General features: G+C 39.1%; 1 protein-coding gene across 1 annotated transcript; it reads right to left on the bottom strand.

The window, feature by feature from the left end:
* Positions 1–9,192: 9,192 nt before the first annotated feature.
* On the bottom strand, positions 9,193–15,421 carry LOC120470625 (G protein-coupled receptor 87). The gene is made up of 2 exons (XM_039660214.2): positions 15,036–15,421; positions 9,193–10,806 (listed from the first exon to the last, which is right to left on the bottom strand). Exons 1-2 carry the CDS (start codon positions 15,419–15,421, stop codon positions 10,203–10,205), a joined length of 990 nt encoding a protein of 329 aa, XP_039516148.2. The 3' UTR covers positions 9,193–10,202.
* Positions 15,422–16,172: the final 751 nt, after the last annotated feature.

Below are 16,172 nucleotides of genomic sequence, written 5' to 3'. Positions count from 1 at the left end.
GTCTGTGCTATATGCAGCGCATTTCTGTATTTGGTTGTGTTGTGGGTATTTGGAGCACACGTGTTCTGAAACCGATGAAGATGTTTTCTTAATTTGCAGAAGTTTTTCTATTTGCATGTGTTCTCTTCAGTTGAAGCACGTTGAGCTCTCTCGGCCACCCTTACTAAACTGTGTACTGCCGTAATGTTCTTTTTAAATGTATTTTTAAATTTTTGTCATTTGCAAGTCAAAGTTGTTTGGTTCTTATTTAGTTCTCAGTATGCAAATGATTTGCTTTAGCTGTAGGGCATCCTGAATAATAAGCTACCATCAAAGTTTCAGTCTCAGCCAAAGAACCTCACACTGAATAATGTTCACTAAAATGGCAAGAACTGACTAAAATCTGTCAGTTCCAATCTGTTTAAAACCTTTGAGACTGTTCACTTGTGAGAGTGTCAGTGACATTGCTTAGGGGTCCAATAACTTATGTTGTATACATGTGGCTGTGCTGATTTGCTGCCATCTGTTGGAGTCTATTTGAAATTACACCCATTCAACAGGCTAGACTGAGCTACCGTAATGTAACAAAATAACCCAGCATGAAGAGTAGCCATTTAAATGGTTATTTTGGTCTGGATGATCATGGGTCTTGACCTTTACTCTATCCAACAACTGGACTCTGAAAAGTCAAAATCAGCCTGTTTAATGTGATTTTATTGCAAGCCAAGAGATTTATATTATATATTACCTCCCGAAGTGGCCAGGGCCAAGCTCCAAGAGGGAGGAACAAATAGTAATGGTGGCTACTGGAGCCCCCATCATAAAGATAGGAGGAAAGGATGTTCACTCTGTCCTGGCTGCCCAAGGTGAGATCAGATTAGAAAGAGGTGAACGCCTCGAGGGCAGCCAAAAAGAAAACCTGATGGCTTTCGGCCCTGGTCCTTAAGGGGGACCCCTCCCGAGGGAGCTCTATGCACACCAAGCCATCTTGTGCCCGACTATAATCCCACCACCGCAGGTGATTCGGGAGGTAGAGGTGTCCATCTTCGGGAGGTAGAAGTGTCCATCAACTCTTTTTCTAGATACGTTTGGTCAGTCCCTGCCAGTCGGCTGTTTCAGGGCCCTGAGCAGACCAATTTCTATCGAAAAAGTGATTCTGTCAGACATTTACATGCAACCAAATAATCACAGGTCACAGGATTCAGGTGGCTTCCCATCCAATTTTTACCCATAGGCCTACTCTTCGGACATATAGGTTTAAGTTGCAAACCAGCAATCGAATTTCGAGGCTAATAAAAGTCTTGTTTTCCATGATGCTAAGGGGACAGATGGCCAATCAACCCGGTCTCACCCCAAGACGTCAAATAACTGACGTTTTGGGACGTCTTTTGACCATACGTCAATATTTGCCTTTTTAGGGCCCCCTTAAACGTCGGTAGATGAGGTTATGGGATCCTAACTCTACCCCATACCTAAACCTAACCCTAAACCTAACCCGTCACCTAACTGACGTTAAAGGTAAAGCGTCAGTTGTATGACGGCCCGGGATCGCCATCTACCGACGTTTAAGGGGGCCCTAAAAAGGCTGATATTGACGTATGGTCAAAATACGTCCCAAAACGTCAGTTATATGACTTTTTGGGATGAGACTGTGTTAGGCCAATTACACGGTGCAAAGTTTTGGAAGTGACATCTATCTGTAAATGCAGGATTCACTGTTGAGATTGCAGTTGACAGTGAAACTAGCACATGACAAATATATGAAATCATGTCAAAACAGATATGCAGGCTGAATACAGACTAATAGATATACTAGAAGAATATCTCAATATAGTTACATTTTAAATTCCATTCCAGCTATTTGTAAAAGTAATGACTTGCTAATAATATTAAATGCATTTTCTGCACTTGGAGAACCCACACTAATTTCAATACTGATTTGATTCTTAATTGTCCATCTTACGGTAAAATAAAAGTATTAGTCAACTTAAGCTGAAGTTCAAGTAAATTTTTAATTGTCCATGTGATTAATAAAATAAAAATGTAAGACTCTGCGAATTCATTAATATAATTTACAACAACTGCACACATCTAATAAATTGTGAAGGTAACACTTTAGAATACTGTATCTTACTTACTGCAGAATTAATAAGGAATTATTGACGAACTAATAGGTAATTCTTCATTAACTACTTCTTCACTACTGTTAACTACTAAGGAAGATGTGTTAACTAATCAGTGTGTAATATATTTTTATGATTGTGTTAAGTATCAGTTTGTTAATCAATAACTAATGAATTCTGTCATACCTCCTGAAGAACTACTACTGATTATCTACTAATTAAGGTTCAAGAAAAATAACCAAGAAGTAACTACTGAACAGTCATGCAAAACTAACCTCAGATTATTTGTATATTTTATATACAGTACTGTGTGTGTCTGTTTTCCTCAGCATAGAATGCCACTGAGTAAATTCATGTATTTGAGGCAACGACTGAGGGAAACTGAAAATATTGGGAACTTATAAGTAATTAATAAATAAGTATCACATAATTCTGCAGGAATTACTTAGAAGCTGGAACAGTATTCTAAAGTGAAAATATAAGGAACCTATTAGTAATTAATAAAGAATTATCAAAGAATTATCCAGGAATTAGGCTACTTATAATCAGAAACTGTCTTCTAAAGTGAAAATATAAGGAACTTATTAGTAATTAATAAATAACTTTTAAATAGTTATTCAGGAATTACTTATAACCTGAAACAGTCTTCTAAAGTAAAAATATAAGGAACTTATTAGTAATTAATAAATAATTATTAGATAGTCCTTCAGGAATTACTTAGAACCTGAAACAGTATTCTAAAGTGACAATATAGGGAACCCATTAGTAATTAATAAAGAATTACCACATACTTCTGACTCAAATCAAACTTACTGTAAAAAAAAATGTATTTCGTTTTAACATGTATAATACTGTTTACATTTAAACTCATTTAACAAACATTTTAGAATAAAAAAAACTACTTGACTCCATAACCTGCCCATAACAGTGCACAGCTCTGAGAACAGATTTTAACATCTGATGTAAATAGATTTAGCTAGCTATTGGGTAACTGACATTGTGTCCTTGTATGTTGCCTTGCATAAAACAAAATGATTTACAGCACAGTAATGATTTTATGGATTAAATAAAACAAATCTATATTTCGCTAAAGAAATGCACCTAAATGCAAACCGAAATGCACGGCGGCGCTAAGAACTCTCCAGAGGAGGATGCAAATGCCCGCGCTCTTGTGTCACCAAATCACTGTCAAGTCAAGTCAAGTCACCTTTATTTATATAGCGCTTTTTACAATACAAATTGTTTTAAAGCAGCTTCACATAGATAACAGGAAAACAATGTTGTAATAGTATTGTTAAATTAAAATTAAATGTTAAATGTCTCCAACTAAGCAAGTCAAAAGCCAATGGCGACAAAGGCGAAGAGAGGTGAAAAAGGCAACAGTGGCAAGGAACCAAAACTCCATCAGGTGACAGAATGGAGAAAAAAAACCTTGGGAGAACCCAGGCTCAGTGTATGTGGCTACCGCAATATTGCCAGAACTTGAATGGTGCAAAAGAAGTTTAAAATGTATAATAATAAGGTGTAATATACATGACATGTTTTTGCTTATTTGCAGATCATAGCCTGTAGGTAAATGTCTGCACTTATCTTTCTTATTAGTGCTGAAGAATGACAAACTGACTACTGTGTATGACTGTTAATTAGTAGTTACTTCATAGTTATTTTTCTTGAACCTTAATTACTAGATAATTAATAGTAGTTCTTCAGGAGGTTCATTAGCTATTGATTAAAACTGATACTTAACACAATCATAAAATTATATTACATACTGATTAGTTAACTCATCTTCCTTAGTAGTTAACAGTAGTGAAGAAGTAGTTAATGAAGAATTACCTATTAGTTCGTCAATAATTCCTTATTAGTTATGCAGTAAGTAAGATACAGTATTCTAAAGCAACACAGTCATATAACTGACGTGTTGGGACGTCTTTTGACCATACGTCAATATTCGCCTTTTTAGGGCCCCCTTAAACGTCGGTAGATGAGGTTATGGGATCCTAACTCTACCCCATACCTAAACCTACCCCGTCACCTAACCCGTCACCTAACTGACGTTAAAGGTAAAGCGTCAGTTGTATGACGGCCCGGGATCGCCATCTACCGACGTTTAAGGGGGCCCTAAAAAGGCGGATATTGACGTTTGGTCAAAATACGCCCCAAGACGTCAGTTATATGACTTTTTGGGATGAGACTGTGTTATCTAAAGTGTTAACATTGTGAATTTTATCGCAACATGTAGTTAATTATGGTGCAAAACATCTCATTTTAACAATGAAAAGTATACAGATAGTGATGTATGTCCAACAACAATAGATGTGCATTTCTGATCTACTGTCTAAACATAATATAACTTACTCTTTCTCATAATATAGTTAGTTTATATAAATATCGAAGGCTATATGCTTAATATGTAGCTCTGTTAAACATGTTTTGTATCAGGGGTCCCTGCTCCACTTCTCTATCACCTAAGCGGTCCTTGCCCTGAAAAACGTTGAAGACCCCTGCTTTAGAAGGACCTTCTGTTGGTCTTTCTGACATGTCTTGAACGGACCATCTGATTGGTCTATTGCGCTGCTCACACAGTTAATCCCACCTCTCGTTTTTTGGTGCATTCCGCATTTGCAAATCAGTCTGAATGAATAAATAATCGTGTTACTGGAAAGACTGATTAAAAAGTAGGTAACTCACCCACTTGATACCTGCACTTCGTCTCGTCACGTTCAATCTTGACATGACTTGTAAACGTGATCTGTGAGGATTTTTATTGAGCAATCAATCAGTTAGGTGAAATAAGGAACATATATTTCATATATAAATTAAATGTTACTGCGTTCTCATGTTTATTGCTTTGGAATAGATGTAAAAATGATGAGAAGTCTTGATGAGAAATACACTTCACGTCACAATCACGTTAGTTTGGACTTATTATGATTCGTCATCACTCCGGCAATCTCCACCCGCCCTTAGGTTCTGACTACACCCTTAATAGCTCCACCTCAAGGGATTGATCTTACAGTGAGCAGAGTTCAATCATAGTCGCTGATATAGTTACTTGCAGCAATAAAGCAATTGCTTTAGGCGAACTAGGTGGTTGCCTATAGGGCGACAAATGTGTTGGTCGCTCTTGGCCTACTTCCCATTAATCACAGCATTAGAACGACAAGCGAAACAAAAACATTTATTAAATATGATCATCCTATACAACTCAATTTCAAGTATAGAAACTAATTATGTATAGTAATACATATAGTACTAAAATAATATTTAACTAATTATGAAAGTTTCCTTTATTTTTCAGTGCATTGGTTTTAATGTAAAGGGCCACAAAAACGATCCAAAGACGGCATTCGATTTGAGGCGAAGGTTTCAGACGTGTTCCATCTTTCCCATGGCAAAGTGATTTTTAATTAAATGCAACACTTTTAATCTTAAATATTAACTTGTTTCATCTAACTCCATAAAATGAAAAAGGTTTAACAATTTGACAATTCCTTTTAACTCTAATGAAAATAAAGTCAAAGTCTGTTAGAATAATTAAATACAACAATTTATTATGTCAGGTAAATGTATCATTACAATTCCATAATCAAATTAAAGATAATCAATGCAAACCATCAAATGTTTCTAGAACAAAGAACTTTACCCAACATATTAACTACATGAATGCTGAGCCTTGAAGACACAGCATCATGGGCTGAACTCTTGTTGCATTTCTTCACATAGTCAATCCTCATTTCATATGTAAGTTCCAGTGGAAATTTACCAGTAACCATTTGCTTAGTTGTAATTTGCATTCAGCCAGAAGGTGTTAACTCAAAGACACACCCTTCTGTGTGCAAGATATTTCTATACTCTTAAGAACTTTATTACCTTTTGATTTACTTCTTTGGGTATGAGACATTATTACCAGTCACCCTGAGACCTTCAAAATGATTCTAAACAATCCTTAAAGATTATCACATTCATATTAAAACCATCTATATTCTTGTGAGAGTTTTCAGTGTTACTGACTGAGAGAGCGAGAGAAAATGTAGATAAGATGCTCAGAGGAAGGGAGTGGGGGGGGGGGGGGTGGTCAAATGTTAATCTGCAAGCAATGCCATTTGTCTTCAGAGGGCACTGGTCAGATTGAGTGCCAGTTTTCCAATGGCTATTACTGCCATGGGATTAACTATTATTATGTAGTAATTATGTACTGTAGACAGACGCTGTAACTAAAAGAGTTGTTCAATTTGCACACTGAATATGGGTTGGAGCTTTTAACTTTGAACAATTTTTGACTGTATACCTTTCGAAATTAATAAATAAATGCACTGACTAAATCAGTTGTGGCTGTGAGTAACCACAGCAACAGGCAGTCAAAGTATCCGTTTACAATTTATTGTATCAAAACAAACATCTAGTTAGCCGTTATATGCCTATATACTATGTGTGTTTTAATTATAGGTCTGCCGGTATAAAGCGGAAGCGAGCGCAGAGCGCTCATGCTTTACGCTGAGGAGCCGAAAGGTGTCCAGTCCGCCGCGAAGGTACAGCAAGCATGGCGACGGGACAAGACATCTCCGTTCCCTCCTCAGGGAATGGGGGTTAACATACGTAACCGAGACGTTCCCTTTCGTTCGGAAACTCTTACGTTTTGGAGGAGTTTCCAACGAATTGGGATCTCTAATAACAAGCCATGGTGCTGGCCCCTTTATTATCTTTATTGCAGGAGCTAGCTAGGAAGAATCACACTGCTGTTCCACAAGACCCGCTCAGTGGATTTGGATAACACTAGGGAAGCATGCCCAACCTGTAGGAGGGATCGCTGCGGAGCCCCTGCCCACCCGGAGGGAGGCACTGGAATACACATATGCACTTACCCGTGGGGTAGTGAAACATATGGCAGTCCCTGAGTAGTCCCTCAGTCCCTGGGTAGTGAAACATATGGCAATCCCTGGCAGTCCAAGGGGTGGGAGCGTAGTCAGCAGGGATGACAGAACGGTCTGTCAAGGGGAAGACACGGTGCTAACCCGGAGGGCAGTTGGAACATGGAAGAAATGAGTCGCTGTAGTGACCCCTGTTAAAACCACCCGGTCTAATAACAACTCCTACAAGAGGTAATAGAACTGGGGCCGGGCGCCTCGCCTGGTGCCGAAGGGGTGATGGAGGAACTCACAAGGTTACCCGTTTGTTGGGGAACCAACGGAGCATAAAGATAGCCGTAGCGAGTACACGGGAGGAAACAGGTTAAACACGGAGACTATAGAATTTAGTGAACAGGTTAGGTGTCGCCCAGCCCGCAGCTATACAGATGTCTGTCAGTGAGGCGCCTTGCGCCAGTATCCAGGAGGAGGCGACACTCCTAGTGGAATGTGCTGTCAACCTAGGTGGGCAAGGCACGTCCTGGGACTCATAAGCCCGGACAATAGCATCCACTAACCAGTGGGCTAACCTCTGCTTGGAGACAGCCTTCCCCTTCTGCTGGCCTCCGTAGAAGATGTCCTGAAGCTTTGTGTTCTGTTCACGTAACAACGCAGAGTGAAAGCTAAGGCTGGGTCTGCCTCCTCCGGGGGCAGCGCTTGCAGGTTCACTGCCTGATTTACGAACGGAGTGGTAGGAACCTTGGGCACATATCCGAACTGGGGTCTCAGAACAACATGTGAAAGGCCTGGTCCAAACTCCAGGCACGATTCGTCGACCGAAAATGCCTGCAGATCCCCTACGCTCTTAAAAGAAGCCAAAGCCAACAGGAGAGCGGTCTTCATAGACAGGATATTTAACTCAACCGAACCGTCGGTAAGAGCTCAAAAGGGGGCCTCTGGAGTGCTCTAAGCACTAGAGCTAAAGGGTTAGTTTGGTATTTTCTGTGTTAGCACCCCCCACCGACACAATGGTTGTCTATGTGCACTGGAACAATCATTCATAAAACGCATTAAACTTTAGTTTACAAAGATGAAGGCCAGTCACACCGTGTATAGAGTCGGCGGGCGGGCTTAACATAATGACGATGAGTTGCGACGAGTTGCGACGGTTCACTGCTACTTGAAAACAAAGAATGGCTGCTGCTGGCGAACAGCTTTCTTTGATTCGGCTGTGACCGCTACTCTGGATGATTTAAACTTAAGCTTTTTCTTTGAAACCAGAACAAAAAAAAAAAGAAAAAAAGTTAAAAAAAAAAAAAAAAAAAAGTTTAACGGTAAAAGTTTAACATATCAACTTGCTCCGCTGGTGGGAAAACGCATGGGACTCAGCAGTCACCTTCTTCATTGCTCTGATTGGTTGTAGCACTATCCAATTGCGTGCAGCGAGAATTTGAAAGACAACCGTTTGGTGTGGTGATGTTTATGATATTGGGCCCTATTTTAACGATCTGAAAAGCAAGTGTCAAATCGCAAAGCGCAAGTAACTTTGTGAGCGGATCCCGGCACTGTTGCTATTTTCCCAGCTGGATAAATGCCTCTTGCGCCTGGCGCAAATCTAAAAGGGGTTGGTTTGAAATAGCTTCATTATTTATAGGTGTGGTTTGGCCGTAACGGAAATAAACCAATAAGAGCGTCATATCACATTCCCTTTAAGAGCATGATGAACGAGGTGCGCTTGTTCCATGGCACAATTCTATTTTAACGGCGCATTTACCAGACGCGCTTCAGCATCGGTTCACAGCCAAGGAGATCGATGTTCTCGTCAGGGCCGTGAAAGAAAGAGAAGTGACATTGGGGATGGGACAAACTCACCCAAATTAGCTTCGGTTAAACATGCATATAATAATTTGGGTAAATCGTAAATGTGTAAGCTTTATGCCTATTTTTCCCATCGTCATGGACACAACAACGATTTCAGTCATGGTTATATATTTTCCTTATAATAATGTGTCATTTGCAAAAAGTAAAATGCATCTGTGTAGATGAGAGAATCCTCTACAGTGTATGCGCGTTGTTCACACTCTGTATTATGGCCAAGCATGCGTGCTTAAAATATCTGAATGTATGCGCAACGCGCCACTGACTTTAGACCAGTTTTTTTCTGGTCAGTGGCGCAATTGTTTTCTGGAACTGCAAAATAGCACCAGGGATTGTTTGCACCAACCCATCCAGGGATCGCAAGTTCATTTCCTAGTTTACCGACGTGCGTCTGTGGAGGAAAAAAGCCCGCTTTGCGCGAGTGCAAAATAGGAATGATAAATTCGTCAGTGAATAAAGTCATTTGCGCCGGGTGCAAAATAGAGCCCATTCTGTTGCTTCTTACACTTTTCATGGCTTGTCCAGTGAGTGGCTCTAAGCACGTCTAGGTTTATCCAAAACAGATTAACTTCTACACCATTTAGATATCTCGAATCCTGTGATAAACAAATAACTGTAAATAGTCTCAAAGACCTGTAAAAGTAAGTTAAAATAAAAATGACTTATTTGGTCTTCATAACCTGGTACTTTGAAGATCGAAATGACTGTGTAAATGATGTCGATAACCACAACATATGAGTATTAAAAGGATCTTTTATAGTTCTTCATCAGCTAACCTGAATTTTTTATTTGGTAATTTACGTCCGAGACCTTTAAACCTTTGTTTGAAAGCGCACGCTCCGGACCCATCTGCCAACTACGTGACGCTCAGACGGAACACACACGAGACGAGGCTGCTCACCCTTTGCATTCAACGTGGACCACCTCAAGAACCCAAACGAACGCCTCAGCACACTCCTGGAAAAATCATCAAGAATCTCAAGAATATCCTGCATCTGGACTTGTTCAGCAACCAAAACCAATGCAAGTACCCGTTTGCAGCCTTTAGATGCGTTTCTAAGTTATTGTGCCCCTTTAAGGTGACCCTGATTCTCTGATGTTTCTCGTAGGTTGTGTTTAACTGGTTATAATCTTGCCATTCTCTTTTCTTCTAATCTCTTTCTTCACTTTCCTGATTCTGTATACAATCTTTGCTAAGTTTAGTTGTGTGTGTAGCCCAGTAGTTTTGTTTTTTAAACCATATTTACACGTTATTATCAGTGTTTTAGTTATACTGTAGCAGCCATAATATTTCAACAAAGATCCTCATGTTCTGGAAATAGCAACAAAAAAGGGAAGAACATCACAAATGCACAAAAAACTATTTAGCCCTCATTCATGGACAGTCTTGGCAACTGGTAAAATTAAAATGGGCTCTGAATGCCCTGGAAAACAAGAAGTAAATAAGTGGATCCAATGAGGCATTTAGTCCCGCAAACAGGGTGGACAACTCCTTCAGAATGTGTAACACATGGAGTGCTGAACAGTCATGCAGCAGGGGTTGGATGAACATGGCAGGCAGATGCACCAGATGAAAGGGCACAAAGCACACGCAGAAAATGACTATTAGCACTAGCATGTTGCGCTTTGAATTTCTGAATGTTTGGCTATTGAATGTGGTCTGTGTAGAGAGTTGAACTTGTCTTAGCTTTTGAAGAATCTTCCAGTATAAAGGAATCAGGGACACCAGGACAAAAATGAAGATCAAAAAGCCCACACATCTGATGATTTTGTTGGCCAAACTTAACTTGAGACTGTGTTGGGATCCGCAGCTTAACTCATCCAGCTTTTGATCGAGACCCCAGGAGTTCTGAGCAATGAGGATCAAGTAGATGGAAGATAAGGCTAACATGAAGAGCCAAATTGCTGCAGAAATGTGGCGAGCGATACAAACTGTCTGCAGTCCAGTACTCTCCAATGGCTGGACAATCTTCAGGTACCTGAAAAGAGAGTAAAGAGCACTATCAATAGAACTTTACATTTAAATGCATTGTAATCATGTACACATACAGCATGAAAATCCTCAACATTTATTCAATTTGTCAGTTGTCTGATGTGTCTATCCAAATATTACAGTAGACTTATAAAAGAAACATGGAGCAACCAGTGTTTAAGAGCTTTGATCATAATGCTTTCATGGATCATATCCTGTTGGAACTGAACAAGCAATGTCCCACACAGCAAAAGGACTCCCTGGTGGATCTGCCGCAGAGGTATCGTGGATTCCGGAACGGACCCGCGAAACGGATCCGGAACGAAGGCGGATTGCGGACCCGCTGTGGCTCCGCGCTGCATCCGCGATTCAATACAAACATTCGCCACGGACCCGTAACGGACTCATAAAAATTTCAGTAAAGGCACGTCCGCGTCCGAGGATCCGACATGGGTCCGCACTGGATTGGCTATTTGACAGCAGAATTTACAGTGCCGCTCGGAGGTGGAGCTGATCCTCTGTGCGGCCCCAAAACGAATGTGACAGTCACGCGGGTTTGGCGACTTGAACGCGGATCCGCCTAGGAGTCTCCTGCTGTGTGGGGTATTTACTTCCTGTTTTCCGTTAAAGTCCACAGTAGTCTATTGTTGAGTTTGTGCGCACGATCATTGGTATCTAAGCAATATTGCATAAACTCGACAATCGACTACTGTGGACTTCGACCGAAAAACAGGAAGTATGTAGGTATGTGCGCTGGCTGATTTAACATCATTTTTATTACTATCTTTTACATCTACTGCAGTACAATTGACCATGGTCACTCTTAATAACACCACTCACATGGTTGTGAACTTGTAACTACAAATCAAGGATGTTAAGAGGCTAAAAGCAGGTTTAGAACTAGCCCCATTGAAGTCAACAGGGTGCGAATTTTAAAAAGAGGATAACACTGTGTAGGCAACACCAATTTTTGTCGTTTTTGTTTGTACTGACAGCACTGCAAATGTACAAAAAAAATTAGCTCTATGTTAAAATTGACTGAAGTTCTCCTTTAAGCTAACTCATTTCATTTGAGGAAACCAATCGCTTCAATTAATTTAAGTTTATTAAAAAACAATAGTTATGAGTACTCTGAACTTATTTTATTTGAGTTCACTAAAACAATAATATTTCTTAAAACACTGTAAAACCTAACAGTAATATTTACTCAATTAAATTGAAATTGAATTTGTGGCTTGAATGACTGAAACAGAACTCAAACTGAATGAGTTATAGAACATTTCTAGATCCCAGAAGGATAAATTAATAATAATTGTATAGTTAAGTTGATTAATCATCAATTAAGTGATGATTGCTCATTAGTGAACACCTGCTGTTAAAGGAACATTTCACCCATTGCAACATTAATCTTTATTGAAAGTGGATCATATATGTAGTCGAAATGTAAAATAATTTTTTTAAAAGGTGCTCTAAGCGATTTTTTAGGCCCAAACATTTTTGGTCACATACAGCAAACATGTCCTCCATTATCTGTGAGTGATAATGAAAGACACCTGTGAGGTGCATGCCGGTCTTGCGTCTCTCACGGAGCAGCGAAAGCATAAAATGGGGAGCGAAGACGGCAGATTGAGAGAGAAACAGGCCTGATTTTATGTTTTGTTTCTGTTGTGTGTAACCACAACAACAAACCCCGTTCACGTTACATTGGCAAATTATTAGTGAATTACTCCTCGTTTGTATTTATTTCTGTTTGATGAGTTACTGCATGATACCTGGATGTTCTGTCAGGTGAAACTATCACAACACAAATGTCTGTGTGCTCGTCTGATTCAGAGATTTCCTCCAGGAGAAATTGCCATCGTTGAAATTCTCTGCAGCAGACGGACTCTGTGTCTGTAGGCCGTAGCACGCAGTGAGAGCACGGGCACCAGCTGTCCGCCCAGCTCGACCCAGTCCGGGCTTCTCGACCGACAGGCGGCCGCCTCCTGTTCCTCCATCAGCCTCAGCTGCTCTAAACAATACTGCAACTCGTAAAGATAGCCACAAACATCGGATTCGAGCAGCAGAACTTTAAAATCCTCTTCTTCCATATCATGTTTAGTTTATTCCGTCATTGTCATAACTTACTATTTCCACAACGCTTGATAGCTTAGCTTCCAAACAAAATGGCGGATATTGATTCAGTATCTGTAAGTGAAGTCCCACCTATTGATCTGTAATAGGCCTGTAGGGTGAGTGGGTCCCACACCCTGGAATAATATTGAGCTAATGTTTGTAGTCTATACAGATTTTAATGAAATATGACTTCCTGCTTATCGTGACGCAAAATGACGATTTTTACGTCATGATAAGCAGGAAGTAAAACACTTAGATCCGTATTTCTCCCATCAGGGGAAAATAAGGGAATAAACCATGACCATTCAAAAATATGACTGGGTTTCTAATAATACAAAGCTTAATGCAAATGGATGAAGTGACCCTTTAACAACCAGAATCACTGAAGGAAAGAGAAACACATGAAATAAAAGGTTTAAGGTCACCATGATGGAGATCAGCGTTTGCTTTAGTTGGGCTCTTGACCCTTGATGTTTCAGTACAATTATTTCTTTGGCTGCTGTAATTGAGTGTTTATGAAACATGGAACAAAAATCAAGGAAAAGTATGACCGGGTGATTATGGTCAAGGTTTGATGATGACAATAATCACTTAATGACTTTATTTACTGATATCATTTAGAGTCTAATCTCTGATTATATTATTGGTTGTATTCAAACATAGATTCTACAACGTAAGAACTAGCAATGTTATCACTATAGTACGAAGGATTTTACAGAAAATATAATTCATTACCAAAACTAACACAGACATCAAGATTCAGCATATGAATCTCAACAATGGTGACAATTAAAAACGATTCAATTCGTCAATTCATGAACCAAATGACACGAAAAAAGATTCGTTCATTTTGATAAACGAGTTCGAACAGGAGAGTCACGAACGCATCACAGAACAGAGCAAGGCGACCATTTGAGCTTATAAAACTTGAACTTCGTTATTATTATTTTTTTGTGATCGTTGATCGTTACGCTTGATAAGACCCTTATTCATCGTCTGGAATCGTTTAAAGCCCTTTGAACAGTTTGCAGTTTGTACTGAAAGTGTATTTTGGACCTTGAACTGTTTGGTGCCCACTGAAGTCTGGAATGTTTTCATCAAAAACCTTAATTTCTTTTCGACTGAAGAAAGAATGACATGGACATCTTGGATGACATGGGGGTGAGTAAATTATCAGCAAAAGTTTTTTTAAAAGTGAACTACTCCTTTAACAAACACACTGTCACAGCAGCCAAAAAAAAAAAAAAAAAAAGGAAAGATATAATAGGAGTTAAGAGCCCAACTAATGGAAACACTAATCACTGTTATAGTGACTTCAAATGAAACACATTAAATTTAAACCCCTATTAATAAAAAAAAACATAAATAAGTAAAAAAACTTTACTAGACGTCTGACAGAAATTAAAGTCAATCTGGTTAGTTATAAGTGAAACTGGTAATGCTGTTTGTGGAGTTGTTTAATCCTCCTCTGCTGAGATCTTGAGAGATTTAATTTCTTATTTTATCTTCACTTGATTACATCTATGGCTGAAAGTCAGTTGTAGTTCTTGTGTTTCTGCTCGTCTGTTTTCTGTTTTCTTTAGTGATTCTACTTGTTAACAGGGGCTTATGAAGGCTGAGATGACTCCTTATTTAATATACACAGATTTTGTGGCTCAGATTAGGTTCAGTTCTGGTTTATTTCTTTGTTTTTGGCTAACATATGGCATTACTATGGCCTGCTTGTGGCCCACATCTGGCAAACAGGAGTGAGCCACCCAAGGGACATCATTCCACGCTGCATGTGGGCCAGATCATCTTTCCACATAGACCAGATGTGGGCCGGATCTGGGATATCACAATGTTGCTATGTGGGTGGCTATCTCCCCTTCTGACCACTAGACTGGGAGGGGGGCGGATACAAACAGCGCTACTGCAACACACATCCCCACAGATCTGGCCCGTCGTTGATGAGCAGTGGAGTATCTCTTCATCAAGCCAACGCACACACTGACACTGAAAGCACACTGAAACTTTTGCAGCAGGAACATGACACCATTACAAATGTTCATCCTAGAAAAAAGTGCACATTTTTGTACTTCTGAGAAATTAAGTGATGACAACTAGCATTAGGCATATTACCTGTTTACAGCAATGGCGTCCATGAAGAGAATGCTTGAATACAAGGTTGCTCCTGTAAAGCCGCAGTAAATTTTGAACATTATGTCTGAATTATTGGCAGATGACACAATGCGCAAAAGTAAACCAAGGCAAATAAAGAAGTCAGCTACAGCCAGGTTCTTCATGTAAACCGTGATGCTGGACTGGGCACGCAGATTCGTGCAAAAATACACACGCATCGTGATGCAGTTCAGCACCAGACTGATGAGAAAGACTAGGGAGTATGCAAATATGAAAACATAATTAGTTGTAAATTTACAGAGAGGTTGTGTTGTATTTGTCATGTTTAGTTCCATGGTGTCATTTTTGAAAGTTGTGAAGATAGCTGCAGGCACTGGAGACTCCATCTATGTAAGCAAGAAAACATACAGGTCTCACCCACAGGACTTTGAAAGAATTCCACAGTACCCAATGGTCTAACCCAACTATTTAATACCTTAAAATAATAATAAAATAACCATAATTAAAATTATTAATATAAAATATAAATTACATATATATATATATATATATATATATATATATATATATATATATATATATATATATATATATATATGTATATATATATATATATATACTGTATATATATATATATATATATATATATATATAGATATAGATATAGAAAGATAGATGTATATATATATATATATATATATATATATATATATATATATATATATATATATATATATATGTCAAATTAACTAGTGGCCAGTTGCATGAAGCTGGTGTCAGGTGCTACCCAGGGGTGCGTTTCCCAAAAGCATCGTTAGCCAAATATGGTCGCAAGTTGTTCGCAATTTCCATTAAACTCTATTGGAAAACGACGGAACTTGCGACCATAGTTGGCTAACGATGCTTTCGGGAAACGCACCCCAGGTAAGTTTGAGACTAGTTTGAGCAACCTCAACAGTTTTTTTCAGGTTCAAAAAGGTGAATTGTTTTTTTAGCAGGTTTCATCACTATGATAATTTACACAACATGGCTAACCTGCTCCGCAGTAGGTTTTTCTCTTTCAGGGTTAGAAATCACAGACCTAAACTGGACCAATCAATGGTGAGTAAAGTGTATCTAATGCAATAAAGCAACTCC

Source organism: Pimephales promelas, chromosome 16, assembly GCF_988280905.1.
Source record: "Pimephales promelas chromosome 16, fPimPro1.hap1.1, whole genome shotgun sequence".
Classification (NCBI taxonomy): Eukaryota; Metazoa; Chordata; class Actinopteri; order Cypriniformes; family Leuciscidae; genus Pimephales; species Pimephales promelas.
This window is presented reverse-complemented; position numbering and strand designations above follow the sequence as displayed.

Coding starts and splice junctions, on each gene's coding strand:
- LOC120470625 (XM_039660214.2), bottom strand. CDS start 15,421: ATGGAGTCTCCAGTGCCTGCAGCTATCTTCACAACTTTCAAAAATGAC. Junction 10,807..15,035: donor GACGCCATTGCTGTAAACAG/GTAATATGCCTA, acceptor CTCTCTTTTCAG/GTACCTGAAGATTGTCCAGC.